Source organism: Chiloscyllium plagiosum, chromosome 22, assembly GCF_004010195.1.
Source record: "Chiloscyllium plagiosum isolate BGI_BamShark_2017 chromosome 22, ASM401019v2, whole genome shotgun sequence".
NCBI classification, from domain to species: Eukaryota; Metazoa; Chordata; class Chondrichthyes; order Orectolobiformes; family Hemiscylliidae; genus Chiloscyllium; species Chiloscyllium plagiosum.
The window spans coordinates 1069850-1087461 of record NC_057731.1 but is presented as its reverse complement, the minus strand read 5'-3'; the positions used below and the strand labels follow the sequence as shown (position 1 = coordinate 1087461).

Below are 17612 nucleotides of genomic sequence, written 5' to 3'. Positions count from 1 at the left end.
AGGTGCAACAAAAATAGATCTCACATATTTACTGGAATCCGATCATCATCCCTTGACCTTCAGTGGAATTATTGTTGCTGAATCCCAAGTATCAGCATCCTTGGGTTACCATTGACCAGAAGTTGAAATGGACCACTTTATGATCCCAATATGTCAAATTTCAGAAAGAAACCTGACTTGATAGATCATATTTAGTGACCTGTCACTAAGACATATTCACAAAATGCTGCCAATTTTCTCTAACCACAGAATTGAAGTGTCGTACACAAAATAAGAAATCAAAAAATAACCTAAGGTATCTAAATGTTGAAGCATTGTGTGGTCTCCTCTACATTGGGGAGACTGGACGCCTCCTAGCAGAGCACTTTAGGGAACATCTCCGGGACACTCACACCAATCAACCACACCGCCCTGTGGTCCAACATTTCAACTCCCCCCTTCCACTCAGCCAAGGACATGCAGGTCCTGGGCCTCCTCCACTGCCGCTCACTCACTCGCCACCTGACGCCCGGAGGAAGAACGCCTCATCTTCCACCTCAGAACACTTCAACCCCAGGGCATCAATGTGGACTTCACCAGTTTCCTCATTTCCCCCTCCCCCACCTCACACCCCTACCCCCACACCCACACCCCTCTTATTTATCTCTCCACTCTGCAGGCACCATGCCTCTATTCCTGATGAAGGGCTTTTGCCCGAAACGTCGATTTTCCTGCTCCTCGGATGTTGCCTGACCTGCTGTGCTTTTCCAGCACCACTCTAATCTAGACCATATGGACCACAGTCAACTGGTCTCTGACAAATGCTGGATGGAAATCACTGTTCTAGAATGACCTTCTGACCTGCAACCTGCTGGGATTTCCGCGCTACTGCCATTCTTGCCTCAATATCTATCAGCTCTAGTGTGCTCTTTAGACCAATTTCTTTGAACAAGCTTTTGGTTTGCACTTGATACCTGCTGCTACAGCTCAGCGTCACATTTTATCTGAACACTGTAAAGTGCGCAAGGACAAATTGTCCCTTTAAAAGCGCTATATCAATGCAATGTGGTATTGTTTTGGAATTCAATTCCTCGCCTTCTTGTCCATTTTGTGATAGTTTTAAGTGAGACGTGTGTTTGTCTAATCTTGCAGAGAGCAATAACCGAGACTGTCCACCTGTGGCTGTTCAAAACTATATGTCCCAGGAGGCTGGCCATGCCTCTCACTGTGTGCATGTGTGAGATTAGCAGCAAACACAGCCAGTGGGAGGTATATCCGCTGGGCAGGACTCTCCGCCGTGTATAAGGAGCTAGTCGAGCAGCCAGACACCGGAGCTGGGCTGAGGAACATCGTTCCAGATGGACGGCATACTGAACCGCAGCGCTCAGGATGCCGAGGATTATTACCAACTGCTGGGCTGTGACGAGCTGTCCACGGTGAGAGATCCCGTTCTTTCATTCATCTCAGTATTAAACTGACTCAGAGCAACGCTTTGGAATCAACACTAACCAGGTTGTAGTTTGGTGTGGGTCAACTTGTAACTTGGTGTTGATCGGTTTCTGGTTTGGTATTGGTCAGTTTTTAGTGTTGCGTTGACTAGTCTTTAGTTTGTTGTTGAGCAGATTGGTTTTACACCAATCTACATTTCTTTTCAATGTTCAGTGTATCTACCTGCTAAGTTTGTGGGTGACGTGCCATATTTAACATGTGTTTCTGAAGATAGTCTTCATTGTAGTCAGTGTTTGTGATTTGGATGAGACAGTGATAGTAAGTGTACCTGGCTGTATTTTGGAGGTTTGAAAGGGTGTTATCTTTTGAAAGGTGTCATGGCCAATATTTGTCCTTAAAGATGCCAGGAAATAATACTTCAGCTGCACCTTATCACATTGCTATCCACAGGAGCATGCTATACACAATTTGGTTGCCACATTTCTTACATTTGGAGGTACCTTCCTGTCTGAAAATGCCATGGGCTATCCCTGATTTGTTGAATGTGCAACAGCTATGCAACTCTATTATTTTTGTTTCTTTTGCTCAGTTTGGAGCTAGTGCTGACCTTGTTTTGCCTTCATGCTGCAATCTGTGCATATCATTGAGTGAATTACACAGCAGTGATGAAGACATTTTTTTGCAGGAAACACATAACTAGTGAATGCATTAATCATAGTGATGTGGTACACGTGAGAAATATTATAGACATCTAAGCAGTTGTAGATGGTAAGTCCTTTATATCTCCCCTGGGGTACATGTGTGCAAAATGGTTTCAATAAATTCAGGCCATGCAGAGGTCATTTGTTTTGCTAGGACTCCGTGTAGTTGTTGGGTTTGTGGTCCCTACATTTTATAGAAGTCATAGAATTCCTACAGTGCGGAGCAGGCCATTGGGCCCACCAAGTCCACACTGACCCTCTGAAGAGCATCACACTCAGACCCAACCCCCTACTCTGTCCCTGTAACCCTACATTTCTCAAGGTTAATCCACCTAATGTACACATCCCTGGACACTAAGGGCAATTTAATATGGCCAATCCACCTAACCTCCCATTTAGACAACAAGAGGAATCCAGAGTGCCTGGAGGAAGCCCACACAGACACAGGGAGAATGTAGGAGAAAGTGAGGACTGCAGATGCTGGAGATCAGAGCTGAAAAATATGTTGCTGGAAAAGCGCAGCAGGTCAGGCAGCATCCAAGGAGCAGGAAAATCAACGTTTCTGGCATAAGCCCTTCTTATTCCTGAAGAAGGGCTTATACTCGAAATGTCGATTCTCCTGCTCCTTGGATGCTGCCTGACCTGCTGCGCTTTTCCAGCAACACATTTTTCAGCACAGGGAGAATGTGCAAACTCCATGCAGATAGTCACCCGAGAGTGGAATTGAACCCGGGTCCCTGGTGATGTGACCATGCAGTGCTAACCAGTGAGCCAAGAAGACACTGATTCTCAATGCCATTGACTTCATCTGATATTGTTATAGTTGGTGATTGATTTGCAGTTTTCAAATACAGGATTTTGATGCTTTTTAAAGTTCATGTGCATTCTGAAAGAATTTTATATGGTTGCAGTGTGATAGTACATGCATACCTCCAAGCTCAACCTTTAACAATAAGTCCTCATGTGACCCTTTATCCCTTCAATATTAAATAGAGCGACTCCTTCAATATTCCAAAGTCAGGAGTCAGTGAGATTCCTTGTGCAATTGTACAATACCATATTGAGTGAGATTTGTGGTTTGCATTATTTAAACCAAAGGACCAACAACATTTACATTTATATAGCACCTTTACTGTAATAGAATGTACCAAAGCACTTCTCATCAGCGTAGTCAGATAGAATCTGAGAGTAAACCAAAGAAGGAGGCAATTGGCTAGTTGACCGTACTTTGTGTTAAGTAGATTTTTTTAAGAGAATCTTAAAGAAGCAGAGGCAATCGAAAGGCAGAGAAATTTAAGGAGGGAATTCCAGTGTTTCGGGTCTCAGCAGCTAATAGCAGATCCACCAGTTATGGGGAACTGGGGGCATGTGCATATGGCTGCACATAAAGAAATGCAGAGATCTTGGAGAGGGCTGGTAGAGGTTACACAGATAAAAAGAAGTGAGGCTATGGAGGGGTTTAAGGATACAAAATTTAAAACTGGTCCACCAGTGACCAATAGTCAAAAAAACAGTGTATTTTTAATAATTTGTGGCTAGGCCAGCATTTATTACCCATCATTAAATGCCCTGGGGAAGGCAGTGCAGAACTGCTTCTGAACCACAGCTGTTCATCAGGTGCAGAGTTTTGTCATGAGATATGGGAACCAGTGGCTCGGTCAGCATTTATTGAACATGCCTGGCAGGTAAAAATCAATCATGTTGCTTTCGGGCTGGGGTCACTGTAAGAATGGCAGATTTCCTTTCTTAAAGGGCATTAATGAACTTTGACTGAGAATTGACTAATGGAGCAGTAATTGTTAGGTTGGATTTGTCCTGCTCTGTGTGCATAGGACATACCAGGACAATTTTCCATGTGGTCAGGTAGATGGGGAGGTGATGGCCTAGTGGTATTAATCCAGAAACCCAGGTAATATTCTGGGAACTTGGGTTAAAATCCGGCCAAGGCAGATGATGGAATTTAAATTCAATAAAAATCTGGAATTAAAAAGCCGAACAATGACTGTGAATCCATTGTTGAGTGCTGGGGAGAATACCCATCTGGCTCACTAATGCTCTTCAGGGAAGGAAACTGCCATCCTGACCTAATCTGGCCTGCATGTGACTCCAGACTTGCAGCAATGTGGTTGACTCTTAACTGACCTCTGGCCAGTTAGGGATTGGCAATTAATTCTGGCCCAGCCAGCAATGAATTACAGAGTGAGCCTCCCTGGAGTGTCAGAGGCTGAGGGTTTATAAAATCATAGGGTAAATGGACAGGGTCTTTTTCCTGGGGTGGGGAGTCCAGAACTAGAGAGCATAGGTTTAGGGTGAGAGGGGAAAAATTTAAAAGGGACCTAAGAGACAACTTTTTCACACAGAGAGTGGTGCATGTATGGAATGAGCTGCCATAGGAAGTGGTGGAAGCTGGTACAATTAGAACATATAAAAGGCACCTGGAAGGTTATATGAATAGGAAGAGTTAAGAGGGATATGCGCTAAGTGCTGGCAAATGGAACTAGATTAGTTTAGGATATCTGGTCAGTTGGACTGAAGGGTCTGTTTCGGTGCTGCACATCTCTATGACTCTTTGACCCTCCTCCCATAAATGAATTTAAAAATGCCAGCGTTCGTTGTAGCTATAGTGGAACAGTTTTGCTGGGATGTGGCATGTTCTGGAGCAGAATTCTTCAATACTATTTCCAGAATGTTGTTGGGGCCCATTGCCTTTGCAGTTTCCAATGCCTCCAACTGTTTGCTGATATTACATGGAATGAATTGAATTGGCTGAAGACTGGCATCTCTGATGGTGGGGGTGTCACATGGAGGCAGAGATGGATGAAGCATCCACTCAGCAGTTCTGGCTGAAAATGGAGACAAATGTACAGCCTTTAGCACTGATGTGTTGAGCTCCCCCATCTATGAGGATAGGGTTATTTGTGGAGCTGGATGAGCATGACAACAGCTTTGATCTGATCCATTGGTTTTGAGATTGCTTAGCCCTGTCTAACATTTTGCTGCTTCTGCTGTTAATCCTGTGTTGAATAAGGATTATGACTGTATGACTGTATGTGTTATTTCTGCTTTTATTTCCCTTGGCAGTCAGTCACTGAACATATTCACAAGAACCTGCCAATGCACTTTGAACAAAAGAGCATAAACGTTTATGACACAAAAAAAGGAAAGATAACACAAACTGTTTTACATTATACAAGAACTATTTGAACACTCTTGTTATGAATATCAGAAATAAAGATTTAACCTTTTTATCCTCACCAACGAGATAGATACTCAAACTTCAGTAAAAGGTTTCCACCTCAGACTTCCTCTTCAGTTGGCATGGCTAAAGTCAGTTTGAGGAGTTTCTTCTCACTGACCCTCAGAGCATAGTTTTCCATGTCCTGGGCTTTCAACAGTTTCCTGCCTCTGAGGTTTCCTTTTTCCCGAGTCCTAACTATTTTATGCCAGTATCATCTTTTTACACTGACTGAACCTACATACAGTCCCTGACCTTCAGGATGATTCTGTTCCTTTTGAGATACTGGACCCTTTCATGAAGAAACAGCAGCGTTCTTTTCTACCTTCGTTCCTAATGCACTGAAGTGTTCACTGTAAGTTCAAATTCATGGCCATAAACATTACTTAAAGATGCCTATTCTGACAAGCTTCCAGATAAACTTGTACCATCACAAAGCTCTAAAAAGAGTCTTAAAACTTTGTCTTTTCCTTCCTAACACACATAGCTAAGATCTAGAAATCAAACTGAAAGCTATACATTATTTTTCAATTTTAATATCCAAGTTTATAAATAATAATGTTAATATATAATGAGCATTCACACCGTAGAATGTGAAGTGTGCTAAACCATGAGATTACAGAGTATAGTTAAATACAGTTCAGCTGCTGTAGTTGATAGTCCCACAGATGCTCAGTTTTGAGCTGCTGGATCCATTTTACTTTATATTACTGACTATTGTGCATCAGGGAAGTGTAAATTTACAGGGATGAAGTCATTTGAGTCTTTCTCTTGTGTTGGTTCTCTCGCTACCTGCCACAGGCCTAGTCTGGCTTCAAGACTTAGCCAGCCTTGTCAGAAGTGGTGTTACCAAACCATTCATGCTGATGCCAATCAGAGTACCGCCTCAGAGTATATTTTTGCCCTTTTTTATCCTCCCCAGTGCTTCTCTATCATGCACAAATGCTGGTTTATCAGTCCATGGAGAATATATCTGCAGGACGTCTGTTTGACCTAAAGCTATGTGGCTTCATGAGATTTCAGTTCATTTCTATTAGTAGCCCAGATCACCAGTCCTTTGACCGCCAAGTAGACTCAGACTAAAGTCAGAGCATGGGGCTGAGTTTCTCTCTCCATTGATGTGGCCAGACCTGAGTTTCTCCAGTATTTTTTGTGTTTCTTTCAGATTTACAGCACCTGCAGGATTTTACTTTTATTTATTCAGGAGAAAAGTAACCTAAACACAGAATAGGCTTTAAAGATATTTAGATTGGTAAAGGATGGGAAACTGTGTTCCAAAAGGACCACAGTTGTTTATAATTTAATAATTTGGGATCAGGAATTGGAAGTTCAGTTTTGAAATTTTCAGGTGGCACTCTGTTGAAAGATTTTTACATTAGATTAGATTACATTAAATTACATATTAAGCCTGAAGAAGGGCTTATGCTCGAAATGACAATTCTCCTGCTCCTAGGATGCTGCCTGACCTGCTGTGCTTTTCCAGCAACACATTTTTCAGCTGAGGAAAACTGCAACACAATACAGGAGGCCATGAATAACTTATAGAATGAATATGCCAGTGGCAAATTAACTTTAGAATGGATAGGTTTGAGGTATTGCATTTTGGGAATTAGAATAAGGAGGACATGTACTGTTGGGATTTTAAAAAAAGTAAAATGGGGTGCAGGAGATAGGAGATCTAGAGGAGAAAGATTTAAAAAGGACATGAAGGGCAACCTCTTTACACAGGAAATGGTTAGTGTGTGAAATGAACTTCCAGAGGAAGTGATGGTTGTGGATACAGTTACAATGCAGAAAATGTGTTGCTGGAAAAGCGCAGCAGGTCAGGCAGCATCCAGGGAACAGGAGAATCGACGTTTCGGGCATAATCCCTTCTTCAGGAATGAAGAAGGGATTATGCCCGAAACGTCGATTCTCCTGTTCCCTGGATGCTGCCTGTCCTGCTGCGCTTTTCCAGCAACACATTTTCAGCTCTGATCTCCAGCATCTGCAGTCCTCACTTTCTCCTCCATACAGTTACAATGTTCATATGACAGTTGGATAAATACCTGAATAAGAAATGTTTGAAAGAAGCAAATTACTGCAGGTGCTGGAATCTGTACTTAAAAACACCAAATGCTGGAGATCGCAGCAGGTCAGGTAGCATCCATGGAGAGAGAACAAGCTAACACTTCGAGTCTAGATAACTCTTCGTCAGAACTGAATGATTAGTAGGATATGAGCCAACGCAGCAGGTGGAACTATCTTGTTTGGGATTATGTTCGGCATGGACTGATTGGACTGAAGGGTCTGTTTCCATGTTGTGAAATGACTATGATTGTATGACTCTACAGGTAAACAAATCACTATAAGTAACACCACTGATTAATAAGGCCAGGAAAAGGAAATAAGGAACTGGACATTAGTTTTGGAGAGATAACATTGAAAGGCAGTGTTATCTCCAGCCTTGGTTAGATCACTCTTGGAGCACACTGCACAGTTCTAGCACCAAGTTATATGAAAGATAAAAAATATTGGAGAGGGTCAAAAACTGATTTGCAAGTGTAATATCAGTTGAAGAGATAGCTAAGGACTGACCTAGTATGTTGAGGTTATGAAGGAGTTTGATAAGGTAAATGAAATTGTGGAGAAGATCAAAACTAGGAAACATAAAAATAAGATTGCTACTAACAAATCCAAAATTTAATTGAAGAGCAAGATTTCCACCCAAAGGATGGTAAAAATGTGATAATCACTAAGCAAAGAATAGTTAAGAACAGGGAAAAGTTAAAGGAGAAGTTAGAAAAGTACATAAGGGAGAAAGGAATTGTAGATTGTGTGGGTGAGTGAGATGGTGAGGGTTGGGGATTTGCACATGTGTAGAACATATACAGCTCAGCTGAATGGCCTGTCCCTGTATTTTAGACTCTGTCATTCCATTGCAGATACAATTTCAGGAACATGATCACTTCTGTTTTTTTCGTAAGATTTCAGTACAGTAGTTTAAGCATGCAATGAAATGCAGTTCCATAGAATCCTTGCAGTGTGGAAGCAGACTATTTGGCCCATCAAGTCCACACTGACCTACTGAAGAGCATCCTACCCAGACCCCGCCCCCCCCCCCCACCAATACACTGTCCCAATAACCCCACATTTTCCATGGTTAATACACCCAACCTACACATCCCTGGACACTATGAGTAATTTAACATGGCCAATCCACCTATCTTGCACAGCTTTGGACTGTGGGAGGAAGCTGGAGGAAATCTGCACAGACACAGGGAGAATATGTATACTCCACACAAACAGTCACCCGAGGGTGGAATTGAACCTGGAGGTCTGTAGTGCTGTCAGGCAGCAGTACTAACCACTGAGCCACCGTGTCACCCAAATTCAATGTACTTGGTGACTTTCTCACTAAACATAAGCGCACTATAACTAAAAGCAGGAGTGAAAAATTCAGCCCCTCGAGCCTGCCCCATTGTTTAATACGATCATGGCTGATCTCATCTCAGCCTTAACTTCACTTTCCTGCCTGCTGTCCATACTCTTCTGTTTATCTCCTCCTTAAATTTACTCAATATACTGGCATCCACCACATTCTCAGTTGGTGAATTCCACAGATTCATGAGCCTTTTGAGAGAAGTTATTTCTCCTCATCTCTGGTTTTAAACCTTTTATCCTAAAACTTTGACCTCTTGTTCTAGATTGTTCCACATGAGGTCACATCTTCTCAACATCTACCTTATCAATCCTCTTTAGCTTCTTTTATACTTCAGTTTGATTTCCTCTCATTATTCTCAACTCCAGACAGTATGGGTCTAAATTGCTGAATCTCACTTCATAAGACAAGTCCCTCATTTCTGGAATCGATCTAGTGAATCTCCTCTGAACTGCCTTAAATACAACTACATCCCTCCTCAGGTAAGCAGACTAAAACTGTACACAATAGTCCAAGTGTGGTCTCACTAATGCCCAGTGCAGTTACAGCAACATTTCCCTACTTTTATACAGTATTCTTTAAGCAATAAATACCAAAATTACTTTTGACTTCCTTATTACCTGCTGTACTTGTGTACTTATTTTCTGTGATTCATTGCGACTGACTTGCATATTCTGCCCATCTCTCTTCTGATCTTTTGGATTGAGGTTTTAATTGAGAATGTTGACTTTTGATACCCCACGTAAGCAGCCATTCTCCCTGGGCAGAGCCCAATGAAAGATGAAGCTATTGCAATTCGCAACCAATCCAACCTATCCTGTCTTAACCAGATAGGTACTGTACACACTTTCAAACAAGTAACAGGGCAGGGGCAGGAATGCTCTCTAACATTCTCAGGTACCCCATCCTGGGAGCTATGGCCAATTGTAGGGCACATTTGGTAATCAAACGTAGAACCTTTTGGACTATATGGCTCAGTTATGAATTGTGTTGTATCCATTTTACTTCTTCCAGCACTGTTAGATCCTGCCTAAACTCTGCTGTCTCCTCCACGATCACTCTGGAATGTGAAGATCCTCCCTGTTTCTTTTCTCTACCCAACTATCTTTGTAAGCCCTTGCCTCCTGCATGTTCCACCTTCACCTGGAAAGAAAGTATAGAGAACCCATGAGCCTTTCATTAAGTTTGAAATGGTCTGAGACTAGCCTTAGCCATGTTGCTGTCCTGGTTAACTCACTGGGCCAAGCTTCACCCATCATTGTCTCTGACTTAGCCTTGAACTAGCCTGTAGGTTCTCTCCTATCCTCTCAGATCCACATTCTGAGCTCATTTTGTCCATGAGATCTACCTTGTGTTTACTTGACCTGGTTCCCTCTAAATTACTGATCACCCACCATCCCTTCCTGGCCCCAAACTCGCTGATGTTGGAAATGGTTCCCTTTTGTCAGGTACAGAACTTTTCCTTTCTATTCACACAATTCCATTGTTGAACTCCTGGAGTCAGGGTTTTAACCTGCCACATGTCTAGACCAGTTTTTCACAAGATTACAATCACTTTCCTTGTGATTGTGACCATGACACAGTATCCTGTTACAATGTTCTTTACCTGTACACAGCTTTTGACATGGTTGATTACAACAATCCTCTCCACCATTCTCCATACCTCTGCTCCACTCCTATATATCCACATTTACCCCCTGATAGTTTCCCACAAGAATGTCTCTGTCTCTTTCCACCTCCATGCTATTCACCCAAATATTCCTCAGATTTATGTTGCAGTTGCTTCTGTTGCTCATCTCCCTGTTTTTTTTTTCTGGCAAACTGATTCTAAATGGCGGCACAGTGGCTCAGTGGTTAGCACTGCAGCCTCACAGCGCCAGGGACCTCGGTTTGATCCCAGACATGGGCCACTGTCTGTATGGAGTTTGCACATTCTCCCCATGTCTGTGTGTGTTTTCTCTGGGTGCCCTGGCCTCCTCCCACAGTCCAAAGATGTGCAGATTCGGTGAATTAGCCATGCTGAATTGCCCATAATGTCCAGGGATGTGCAGGCTAAGTGGAAATGGGAAATAGGGTGGATCTGGGTGGGATGCCGTTTGGAGGCACAGTGTAGACTTGATGGGCTGAATGGCTAGCTTTCACACTGTAGTGATTCTATGAAAAGCACATCAGTCTCCACATTGATGCTGACTGGCATTCAGTTGGATTCCTCCAGAATGTTGTCAGATTGCCTATCAACTCCCAATCCCTAGTGAGTCAACATCTCCACCATTGAAACTTGGGGAAATCAGTCACCTTTAGCTCCCATCACAAGGCCTGGCTCCCTTGCCACTGACATCCTCAGAGTGAAGGAGACTGGAAGCAACCTCCACTCCCTAACTGACTCTGGGATGAGCCTGTAATGCAATGACCCCAGCTACCAAACATCCACTCACCTCACCACCTCTATGAAACCCTCCTCAATCCGTTGGTTGCCTCCAGATTGCTTACGATTCCAAACTCCCTGCACAATGTCCCATGTCATTCATGCCTCCCAAACTATTTGACAAAATCAAAGTTCAAGAAGGCAACTCACCACCACCTTCTCCAGGACAATTTGCAATGAGGCAAGATTTGCTGGCCTAGCCAGCATGTACTGTATATTGATTGATTGATTGTTTTCTTGAATAAATTTGACCTTAGAGTACAATACTCTTTATCGACTCAAATGGAGAGATCTTCCCTGATGGTGTGAAAACATTGTCAGGTATTGAAAATGTCAAAATTCTGAAGAAGAGTCATATTGGACATAACACTGTTTCTCTCTCCACGGATACTGCTAGACCTGCAGAGTTTCTCCAGCTGTTCCCTGCTTGAGCAATATCTCCCAGGACAGTGCAAGATCGCAAGCAGAGTGTGACATTACAGACCTGGGACAGATTGACAAGGACAAGTTGAGGAAGGACAGTAATCTGAAGGTCTAGGGGGTGCAGACTACAGACTGTGGCTACATGTCAGGTGCTCAATATAAGGGCATTTTTGTTACATTCGGGAGCCTGAGCAATTATAACAGTTTAAACTGGCATTATGTTGTAGAACAGAGAGACCTAGGGGTTCAAGTACATAATTCTTTGAAGTTTGCGTCACATATAGAGGATGGTTAAGAAGGAATTTAGCACACTTGCCTTCATTGATCTGCATATTGGAGTTGGGATGTCACGTTGACGTTGTACAGAATATTAGTGAAGCCTCTTCTGGAGTACTGTGTAGTTCTGATTACTCTATTATCAAGAGGATGTTATTAAGTTGGAGGGGTTTCAGAAAAGATTTACCCAGAATGTTGCTGGAAATTGAATTATAAAAATAGACTGGATAGGCTGGGACTTTCTTCAATGGAGCGTAGGAGGTTGAGGGGCTACCTTATAGAGGATTATAAAATCATGAGGGGTATACATAAGGTGAATGGCAGGTGTCTTTTCCCTAGGGTGGGAGATTTCAGAACTAGGGGCCATATTTTTAAGGTGAGATGAGAAAGAGTTAAGAGTTTTTACGGAGAGAGTGGTTCGTGTGTGGGATAACCTTCCAGAGGATGTGGTGGACGCGGGTTCAGTTACAACATTTAAAATACATTTGGATAAATACATCAATAGGAAATGTTTGGAGGGATATGGGCCAGGAGCAGACAGGTGGGACTAGTTTAGTTTGGGATTCTGGTCGGCATGGACTGGTCGGACCAAAAAGTATGTTTCTGTGCTGTTCGACTCTGAGTTGCACAAGAAATGGAAGTTTCCAGGCTGTGTGTGTGTGCGTGTGTGAGTGTGGTTGTCACCTGAGTTTGAATAACACAACTCTAATCTCACAGAAAATACACATTGTATTTGGAAAATCCACTCAAACTCAAATATTTAAAGATCATTCCTCTTCTACGTCATCTTACTGAATCATTACATTTAGCTCACAGGTCAGAGTTACGAACTGAAAAATTATAAACCTCAATTGTGTTTAATGAGCAGTTCGCAGTAATGACTGCTGTGCATGTAGAAAGCCTAAGGCCAGTTGTTACCATGGTGAACGTATTACATCAAAGCAAGCTACCAATTTCCTGAACGCAAAATAAACCGACCCAACGGAAGCAATGAATGCACAAAAGGAGTGGCTGATTCATTGCACCAGATAGGATGAATAATTGCTTTTCAGGTGGTATTGGTGATGTAAGGTTTATCTCTTGTGTTGCACATTGTTTACTGATTGAACTTTTATTTTGCCAGACAGAGCAGATCGTTGCAGAGTTTAAAGCAAAGGCGCTGACATGCCATCCTGACAAGCATCCACACAACCCGAAAGCAGGCAAGTGTGTGTTCTGAGAAACTGCGTGCTGTGCATTGGCAATGCTGCACTGAAATTAGCGATTCACCGACTGATATCTAACAAGGCCTCATCTGCCCTTGAGCCTGAATCTTGATAACGTCTGGAAGAGCGAGCATGGGGAAAGGGTGACTGAGTAAAAGCGGGGAAGGAAACTGAGGAGAAGGGGGAGAGGGAATTTAACAAATGTATAGAGGGAGACTGACGAATAGTTAGATGAGAAAAGGAATATTTTCAGCGTGACCAGGAGAAGCAGCATCCATTCAGTGAGACTGAGTCTCCCCCCTCTCTATTGTTGGTTTCCTCTACTGCCCTCACCAGCCCATATCTCCACCGTTCATTTCTCCACGTTGCCATCATTGGTTACTCCCGCACTTGGGTTACATCTCTTCCACACCCTCAGTTTATGCATTTCTTCTAGATACATTCCTGATCCTTGCCACTTGAACCAAACCTTTGAACAAAATAAAAAGCCAGGATGTAACCATGCCAATACAGCAAAATTACCTCTTATGACGCACATACAGTAGATATCATGTGTTCATATATAATGTAACAAGACATCATGTGTTCGGACATTATGTGGTCATGATCAAATCTCCAGGAATGCCTCCAGCCTGAGTTGGCAGACCCAGCAGCGTTATGACTTTATTTATGTTCATGATGAAGGATTGAATTCACAGTTTGATTCAGTGGTGAGAGGTTTGCTTTCAAATCTCATCCTCCCGTCTGACCTAAATGATTATCTTTCATTTGGACGCTCAGTAGTTGTATTCAGGACAGAGGACAATAGATTTCTAGATATTGAAGATATTAAGGAGCAGAGGGATAGTGAGGGAAAAGTCTTTGAGGTGGAAGATCAGCCATGATCTAGAATGGTGTAAAAACAATGACTGCAGATGCTGGAAACCAGATTCTGGATCAGTGGTGCTGGAAGAGCACAGCAATTCAGGCAGCATCCGAGGACAGGCAAAATCGACGTTTCGGGCAAAAGCCCTTCATCAGGAATAAAGGATGGCTGAGCAGCCTCAAAGGGCTGAATGCTCCTATTTTCTCTCTTACCCTTTTCTGTCCATGAAGCATTTTAACTAGGTCAATAGGTAATGTAATTTGCATTTCTGATTGACCGTTCATGCTCTCATGTTTTCAATGTGCAGATCAATGTGGGAGAGTGGAAAAGTTTAAGGGAGATATGCGTGGAAAGTTCTTTATGCAGAGGGTGGTGAGTGGCTGGAATGCATTGCCAGCGGAGGTAGTAGAAGTGGGCATGATAGTGTCATTTAAGGTGTATCTGGACAGGTACATGAATGGGCAGGGAACAGAGGGATACATATCCTTGGATAATAGGTGACAGGTTTAGATAGAGAATCTGGATTGGTGCATGCTTGGAGGGCCAAAGGACCTGTTCCTGTGCTATAATTTTCTTTGTTCTTTATTAATATTGTCACCTGTTTCTAATATTATTGACTTTCACTTAATGCCTCCTTTGATGCTTGGTTACTCAGTTGGTAGGATGGCTGGTTTGTAGTGCAGGGTGTTTCCAACAGTGTGGGTGCAATTCTTGCACTGGCTGAGGTCACCATAAAGGACTGTCCTTCTCAATGTATCCGCTTGCTTGAGGTGTAGTGAATCCCAGGTTTATTCAGCACCAGTTGTCTGTCTCTGTAATGAGAGAGCTGTCCTCTGGTCCAGTAGGACCATGGTGACTTTACCTTTATCTTACATAAGATCAATCTTCACCAGTGCTCACTGTGCAATGCGGTGGATTTATTGGCACCATCCTCTTTCCTGGTAGGGCCTATTTGACGTGGTGTGATAGATTGAACCCACCAGGTGATTTAATGAGAAGAGGTCTCTTGTTCTTTAACACGATGCAATTTATTGTATGATAGTAACAATGTACAAGTTGTAGAGTCACAGAGATGTACAACACAGAAACAGATCCTTCAGTTCAACTTGTCCGTGCTGACCAGATATCCTAAATTAATTTAGTCCCATTTCCCAATATTTGGTCCGTATCCCTCTAAACCCATCCTATTCATATACCCATCCAGATGCCTTTTAAATGTTCTAATTGTACCAGCCTCAACCATTTCCTCTGGCACTTCAATTCTTATACAACCACCCTCTGCTTGAAAAGGTTGCCCCCAGGTCCCTTTTAAATCCTTCCTCTCTCATCTTAAACCTATACCATCTAGATTTGTATTCCCTTACCCTGGGAAAAAGACCTTGACTATTCACCATATCCATGCCCCTCATGATTTTATAAGGTCACCCATCCATCTCTGACGCTCCAGCAACAATAGCCCCAGACTATTCAGCCGCACCCTATAGCCCAAACCCTGCAACCCTGGCAACATCCATGTAAATATTTTACCAGCATCTTTCCTATAAGCAGGGAGACCAGAATTGAATACAGTCTACCAAAGGTGGCCTAGCCAATATCGTGTACAGTTGCAAGATGACTTCCCAGCTCCTATACTCAGTGCCACCGACCAATAAAGGGAGAAAGTGAGGGCTGCAGATGCTGGAGATCAGAGCTTAAAAATGTGTTGCTGGAAAAGCGCAGCAGGTCAGGCAGCATCAAAGCAGGAGAATCGATGTTTCGGGCTGAAGAAGGGCTTATGCCCAAAACGTCGATTCTCCTGTTCCTTTGATTTTGCCTGACCTGCTGCACTTTTCCAGCAACACATTTTTAAGCACCGACCAATAAAGGCAAGCACACCAAATGCCTTCCTCATTACTCTGTCTACTTTCAAGGAACTATGAACCTGCTCTCCAAGGTCTCCTTGTTCAGCAACACTTCCCAGAACCTTACCATTAAGTGAACACGTCCTGCCCTGATTTGCCCTACCAAAATGTAATAGAGATATTTCAGAGACCATGAGGAGGCTCTGAAAAATAGGTCTTAGTCTTTTGCAGTCCTAAAGTCTTCTCCCACTAGATCCATCTGACACTATCATAGTGGGTGGTGCTAAAGGCATTCCTCAATATGAACACTTATACCAGTGGGTAATGTTATATCAGGGTATGTTGGAACATGCCTTTGGAATGAAACAGGTAGGTTGCTTAACATGGGGGCCAGAACTTTGGGAGAAATTTCAAATGCAGAGAAGATTCTATATGCAAATACTTCCTGATATTGCTGGTGAATTACTATGATATTTGGTATTTTGGAATTCTAAAGCTGTGTACTAAGCAGGATTACAGGGAGAAAGTTTTCTTTTCTGAAATCTTACCCTCTCGGTGCGCTTGTTTTCTTGCTAATGGTTTTGTTGGTAGTTGAGGTAGATGGACAACAATATGGTCTGAATGAGAAGCAAATTGCCACTAAACTATTTGATTAGATTAGATTCCCTACAGTATGGAAACAGGCCCTTCGGCCCAACAAGTCCACACTGACCCTCTAATGCACCTAACATGATGGGCAATTGAGCATGGCCAATTCACCTAACCTGTACATCTTTGGATTGTGGGAGCAAACCACAGCACCCCGAGGTAACCCACGCAGACACGGAGAGAATGTGCAAACTCCACACAGATAGTCAGCCAAGGCTGGAATCGAACCCGGGTCCCTGGCGCTGTGAGGTTACAGTGCTAACCACTGAGCCACTGTGCTGCCCAAAGGGATCCTTTTGAAACTCTGTCAAGCCAGACACCATCTCCCTTTGAATGCTAACTGCTGCTGAATGTATCTCCAGGTACCACATTGCACATTTACAGATGGTCATTTGAAAAAGGCACGTCTGACGATAAAAATAGTTGTTTTGACCATTAAATATGTCCACTGTTCATTGCAGTATCTTTCGGGGAACATGTTGTGAGCTATCCAGCAATCTTCCGAGTGCAGATTCTGTGTAGCAATATAAAATAAAAGTCTAAGCAAGAGATACCCGTTTGTTCTTGTGCCAAAGACACAAGTTTAAAGGAGAGGCCTGATCAGATATTTGCATAATACGCTCCGATTGATTGTCATGAGATGAATGTAATGTCAGCCACGTCACTGATGCATGAGTCATGGAGTCTAAGTGTTGTGTTTTATGCTGGTGTTTGCCAGACTGAGTTATATTAAACCTGGACACAATGGTCCCAATTTTTCATAGATACATTTCTTTGTCCCCGTCTCACAATGGCCTTGAAAACGATAGAAAAGCAGTGCAGCTAAACAGAATCTCATCAGCAATAGACCGTTTGGGGGCGGATGACATGGGGTATGTTTATTCTGCAAACATCTGATGGAAAGTACATTAGCTATGTGTTGCTATGGGTAACCTGTATACAGCGGGTTTCCATTTTCGATGAAGCTTTGAAAGTCTGATGATTGTATTCTTGTCCCAAAACCTCATTATTCAGGGTTAGAAGTCACATGACACCAGGTTATAGTTCAGATGGTGTCACTTTGGCTGAATGCCAGCATTTCTTGACTCATAGTCAAGAGTTTGCAGCTTCAAGCTCCATTGAGCACTTGATTTTGATGGGCCGA

General features: G+C 42.9%; 1 protein-coding gene across 2 annotated transcripts in view; it reads left to right on the top strand.

Annotated features, from left to right (window-relative positions):
• Nucleotides 1–1062: 1062 nt before the first annotated feature.
• The window catches only part of dnajc12 (DnaJ (Hsp40) homolog, subfamily C, member 12), a 34620-nt gene continuing 18070 nt past the window's right edge, over nt 1063–17612 (top strand). Inside the window, exons 1-2 of one of the 2 annotated variants that reach the window (XM_043712269.1) lie at nt 1063–1415; nt 13033–13111. In XM_043712269.1, the coding sequence (XP_043568204.1) occupies nt 1338–1415; nt 13033–13111 (157 nt within the window). In that variant the 5' untranslated portion in view covers nt 1063–1337. Of the gene's footprint in view, nt 1416–12780; nt 13112–17612 lie in introns of those variants that run through there. The other variant, XM_043712268.1, reaches the window with a different exon arrangement.